At 58.1% G+C, this 6,000-nt stretch overlaps 2 protein-coding genes across 2 annotated transcripts in view; both read right to left on the reverse strand.

Moving 5' to 3' along the window:
• Nucleotides 1-6,000, reverse strand: part of LOC142344684 (uncharacterized) — a 169,351-nt gene that overhangs the window by 110,240 nt on the left and 53,111 nt on the right. The window lies entirely within an intron of this gene.
• LOC142345023 (uncharacterized) lies at nt 4,944-5,501 on the reverse strand. Its single transcript, XM_075397107.1, has one exon. It carries the CDS (start codon nt 5,499-5,501, stop codon nt 4,944-4,946), a length of 558 nt encoding a protein of 185 aa, XP_075253222.1.

Here is a 6,000-nt window from a genome sequence, read left to right on the forward strand (position 1 = left end):
TTGAGGGGCACTTTGGTGACCTTAGGGGGCACTTTGTGTGACTTTGGATTCAGGTGTGGTCAACTTGGGTGACCTTGGTGGGCACTTTGGTGACCCTGGGGGGCACTCTGGGTGACCTTGGGGGGCACTTAAGTGACCTTCGGGAACTCTTTGTTTGACCTTGGAGGGCACTCTGAGTGACCTTGGGGGGCAGCTGGCTCGTGGCGGGCACTGCTAGGACGGGCTTGGAACTACTGGATCGTGCTGCCTCTTATAGGGCACTGCTGGGGTTGTGCCGGCTCGTGGCGGGCACTGCTGGGGTTGTGCTGGCTCGTGGCGGAAACTACTGGGATTGTGCTGGCTCGTGGCGGACACTATTGGGATCGTGCTGGCTCGTGGCGGGCACTGCTGGGTCGTGCTGACTCGTGGCGGAAACTACTGGGATTGTGCTGGCTCGTGGCGGACACTATTGGGATCGTGCTGGCTCGTGGCGGGCACTGCTGGGTCGTGCTGACTCGTGGCGGGCACTGCTGGGTCGTGCTGGCTCGTGGCGGGCACTACTGGGTCGTGCTGGCTCGTGGCAGGCACTGCTGGGTCGTGCTGGCTCGTGGTGGGCACTGCTGGGTCGTACCGGCTCGTTGCGGGCACTGCTGGGTCGTGCTGGCTCGTGGCGGGCACTGCTGGGTCGTGCTGGCTAGTGGCGGGCACTGCTGGGTCGTGCTAGATCGTGGTGGGCTCTACTGGGTTCGTGCTGGCGTGGGGCGGGGACTGCTGGGTCGTGCTGGCTCGTGGCGGGCACTGCTGGGTCGTGCTGGCTCCTGGCGGGCACTGCTGGGTCGTGCTGGCTCGTGGCGGGCACTGCTAGGTCGTGCTGGCTCGTGACGGGCACTACTGGGTTGTGCTGGCTCGTGCTGGGTCGTGCTGGCTTGTAGCGGGCACTACGGGGTCGTGCTGGCTCATGGCGGACACTACTGGGATCGTGCTGGCTCGTGGCGGTCACTGCTGTGTCGTGCTGGCTCATGGTGGGCACTTCTGGGTCGTGCTGGCTCGTGGCGGGCACTGCTGGTTCGGGCTGGCTCGTGGTGGGCACTGCTGGGTCGTGCTGGCTCGTGGCGTGCACTGCTGGTTCGTGCTGGCTAGTGGCGGGCACTGCTGGGTCGTTCTGGATCGTGGTGGGCACTACTGGGGTTGTGCTGGCTCGTGGTGGGCACTACTGGTCGTGCTGGCTCATGGCGGGCACTGCTGGGTTGTGCTGGCTCGTGGCGGGCACTGCTGGGTCGTGCTGGCTCATGGCGGGCATTACTGGGGTCTTGCTGGCTCGTTGCTCGCACTGCTGGGTCGTGCTGGCTCGTGGCGGGCACTGCTGGGTCGTGCTGGCTCTTGGCGGGCACTGCTGGGTCGTGCTGGCTCGTGGCGGGCACTGCTGGGTCGTGCTGGCTCGTGGCGGGCACTGCTGGGTCGTGCTAGATCGTGGCGGGCCCTACTGGGGTCGTGCTGGCTCGTGGCAGGCACTACTGGGTCGTGCTGGCTCGTGGCGGGCACTGCTGTGTCGTGCTGGCTCGTGGCGGGAACTGCAGGCTCGTGCTGGCTCGTGGCGGGAACTACTGGGGTCTTGCTCGCTCGCGGTGGGCACTACTGGCTCGTGCTGGCTCGTGGTGGGCACTACTGGGGTTGTGCTGGCTCGTGGCGTGCACTGGTGGGTCGTGCTGGCTCGTGGCGGGCACTGCTGGGTCGTGCTGGCTCGTGGTGGGCACTGCTGGGTCGTGCTGGCTCGTGGAGGGCACTGCTGGGCCGTGCTGGCTCGTGGCGGGCACTGCTGCGTCGTGCTAGATCGTGGCGTGCCCTACTGGGGTCGTGCTGGGTCGTGGCAGGCACTACTGGGTCGTATTGGCTCGTGGCGGGCACTGCTGTGTCGTGCTGGCTCGTGGCGGGCACTGGAGGCTCGTGCTGGCTCGTGGCGGGAACTACTGGGTCTTCCTGGCTCGTGGTGGGCACTGCTGGGTCGTGCTGGCTCGTGGCGGGCACTGCTGGGTCGTGCTGGCTCGTGGAGGGCACTACTGGGGTATTGCTGGCTCGTGGCGGGCACTACTAGGTCGTGCTGGCTCGTGGCAGGCACTGCTGGGTCGTGCTGGCTCGTGGTGGGCACTACTGGGGTTGTGCTGGCTCGTGGCGTGCACTGGTGGGTCGTGCTGGCTCGTGGCGGGCACTGCTGGGGTCTTGCTCGCTCGCGGTGGGCACTACTGGCTCGTGCTGGCTCGTGGTGGGCACTACTGGGGTTGTGCTGGCTCGTGGCGTGCACTGGTGGGTCGTGCTGGCTCGTGGCGGGCACTGCTGGGTCGTGCTGGCTCGTGGTGGGCACTGCTGGGTCGTGCTGGCTCGTGGAGGGCACTGCTGGGCCGTGCTGGCTCGTGGCGGGCACTGCTGCGTCGTGCTAGATCGTGGCGTGCCCTACTGGGGTCGTGCTGGGTCGTGGCAGGCACTACTGGGTCGTATTGGCTCGTGGCGGGCACTGCTGTGTCGTGCTGGCTCGTGGCGGGCACTGGAGGCTCGTGCTGGCTCGTGGCGGGAACTACTGGGTCTTCCTGGCTCGTGGTGGGCACTGCTGGGTCGTGCTGGCTCGTGGCGGGCACTGCTGGGTCGTGCTGGCTCGTGGAGGGCACTACTGGGGTATTGCTGGCTCGTGGCGGGCACTACTAGGTCGTGCTGGCTCGTGGCAGGCACTGCTGGGTCGTGCTGGCTCGTGGTGGGCACTGCTGGGTCGTGCTGGCGCGTGGCGGGCACTACTGGGGTCTTGCTGGCTCGTGGCAGGCACTGATGGGTCGTGCTGGCTCGTGGCGGGCACTGCTGGGTCGTGCTGGCTCGTGGCGGGCACTGCTGGTTCGTGCTGGCTCGTGGCGGGCACTGCTTGGTCGTGCTGGCTCGTGGCGGGTACTGCTGGGTCGTGCTGGCTTGTGGTGAGCACTGCTGGGTGGTGCTGGCTCATGGCGGGCACTGCTGGGTCGTGCTCGCTCATGGCGGGCACTGCTGGGTCGTGCTGGCTCATGGCGGGCATTACTGGGGTCTTGCTGGCTCGTTGCTCGCACTGCTGGGTCGTGCTGGCTCGTGGCGGGCACTGCTGGGTCGTGCTGGCTCGTGCTGGCTCGTGGCGGGCACTGCTGGGTCGTGCTGGCTCGTGGCGGGCACTGCTAGGTCGTGCTGGCTCTTGGTGGGCACTGCTGGGTCGTGCTGGCTCGTGGCGGGCACTGCTGGGTCGTGCTGGCTCGTGGCGGGCACTGCTGGGTCGTGCTGGTTCGTGGCGGGCGCTGATGGGTCGTGCTGGCTCGTGGCGGGCACTGCTGGGTCGTGCTGGCTCGTGGCGGGCACTGCTTGGTCGTGCTGGCTCGTGAAGGGCACTGCTAAGTCGTGCTGGCTTGTGGCGGGCACTGCTGGGTCGTGCTGGCTCGTGGCGGGCACTGCTGGGCCGTGCTGGCTCGTGGCGGGCACTACTGGGGTCTTGCTGGCTCCTGGCGGGAACTGCTGGGTCGTGCTGGCTCGTGGCGGGCACTACTGGGGTCGTGATGGCTGCTCGGATGATGTAGACTTTGTAACATAATTCGCCGGACCCGAACTTTGTAATATAGCAATTTAAAAATGCTAAAATATTTACAATTGCTTCGCTGAAACTTGTTTTTTTTCAAAAAAAAAACCTTCGGAATTATATATCAACCAGTTTATGATGATGGAAGCTTCTCTTTTCCTACCAAGCTTCTCTTTTCCTTTTTATTTTTTTCTTTTACCAGTGGCTAGCTGCTTTTATGATAACTCTATGATATGTGCGGGGCAGGGAACGTTACCGGTGCCCCGAGAATCTATTAAATCTACACTGTTAAATTTATTGCAAAGTTTGTAAGAGTTTCTTATCTGTTTAGACACCGGACCCCTGTTTCGTGGCTCGTGGCGGGCACTGCTGGGTCGTGCTGGCTCGTGGCGGGCACTGCTGGGCTGTGCTGGCTCGTGGCGGGCACTACTGGGGTCTTGCTGGCTCCTGGCGGGCACTGCTGGGTCGTGCTGGCTCGTGGCGGGCACTACTGGGGTCGTGATGGCTGCTCGGATGATGTAGACTTTGTAACATAATTCGCCGGACCCGAACTTTGTAATATAGCAATTTAAAAATGCTAAAATATTTACAATTGCTTCGCTGAAACTTGTTTTTTTCAAAAAAACCTTCGGAATTATATATCAACCAGTTTATGATGATGGAAGCTTCTCTTTTCCTACCAAGCTTCTCTTTTCCTTTTTATTTTTTTCTTTTACCAGTGGCTAGCTGCTTTTATGATAACTCTATGATATGTGCGGGGCAGGGAACGTTACCGGTGCCCCGAGAATCTATTAAATCTACACTGTTAAATTTATTGCAAAGTTTGTAAGAGTTTCTTATCTGTTTAGACACCGGACCCCTGTTTCCTGATCCTCGGCTTTTCTCGGCGTGTGTTGTCTGCTGCTCTCAGTGTGTTTCCTGTTACTCAGTCCATTCCCAGTTGTAGTGATCTCAGTAAACTCTCAATCACCATGATATCACTGAATGCGTCTTCGATCACATTAGACATTTGGCCATGTGCAAATCCTTTGTAGGTTCTCAATGATTCTCCGATTTATTGGGCGCCAAATGACAATGGCCGTCTGGTCCCGGTCGGGGGAGTTGCCGTTGTCGTCTTTCTATTTCAATTCCTTGGGTTTTGTTGTTTCAAAAATAGGATCCTTGTTTCAATTTCTTTATTCAATCATTTCTTTTGTTTCACCACGTGCACATTTGTTTAGCTTGTTTTCGATGATTATGATTCAAACTTGTCGAAGAAATCAAGTTTACAATATTTAGGCGGCAAAATATACTTAAGAATTATCACATCGATAACATTCTCGGGGCCTACCTAACCTGCCGGGGGTGTTTTGGGGAAAACATGTGCAAGTTTAACAGCTGGTCGGATTCAGAGGCCTAAGGCAGTTTTTACTTCACATGACCTAGCTGTTTTGTCGGGGCCAGTGAACGTCCTTGTCACGCGTCCCAGGGGCCAAATTCCTCTTGGGACCCATTCTTCCAAAATCCAAACGACGTCATTCTCTTCCAATTTGGCATCAGGCTTTAACCACTTCTTCCTTGTGTTAAGGGTTGGAATGTACTCTTTTAGAAGTCTTTTCCAGATTGCTTCGAGTCGTTGTCGCACTTGGGTCCACGTCTTCGTCTGGATTGTGGGAGTCTCTTTGAAGACACACGCTTGGACATTGGGAAATGCTCTACCGATCAGAGAGTGGTTGGGTCTCAACGGGTCCTCGTCCTCGATGTCATTTCTAACGTGTGTTAAAGGTCTCGCATTGACAAGACTCACTGTTTCGATAACAATGGTGGAGAAGACGTCCCATGTCAACTTCGCAGATCCGAGATTCAAGAGAAGAGCTCGTTTTACAATTTGTACGAGCCTCTCCCACACCCCACCGAAATGAGGAGCAGAAGGAGGGTTTAGACGCCATTCGACGGACTCGTTCATTAGTTTCTGTCTAATGAAATCATGGTCAGGTTTGAGGGGTTGTGGAGAGTCGAGATTGTCCGCGTCTGGCGATAAATCGTCGGATGGCCGTCATAAAACTGGTTGTCGTTAAGTCTTCTGTCACTTCCAAGTGCGCAGCTCGTGTGACTAGATAATTGAAGAGGCACATATAGGCTTTTTCTTCTTTTTTCCGCTGAATAACAGTAAAGGGGCCAATATAGTCGATTCCAACGTTCGCAAAAACTACATGAGACTGGTCTCGTGGAAATCTGATGTCGGGTAGATCCGCCATAGCTGGTTGAAGTCCTTGACCTTGAATCGTCTGCAATCAAAGCACCTGTAGGTGATACTGCGGAGCGCGTCTCGAAGACCAAACACGTAAAAGTTTTGTTGCACATAGTTCTTTACATATTCAGTTCCAAAGTGCATACAGCTGATTATGGGGACTGCTGACAAAGAGAAGAAATGAGGAGAAGGGACTCTCAAAGCTCATCAGATC

The sequence above is a fragment of the Convolutriloba macropyga genome, chromosome 8, assembly GCF_964194025.1.
Source record: "Convolutriloba macropyga chromosome 8, txConMacr16.3, whole genome shotgun sequence".
In the NCBI taxonomy this organism is placed as follows: Eukaryota; Metazoa; Xenacoelomorpha; order Acoela; family Convolutidae; genus Convolutriloba; species Convolutriloba macropyga.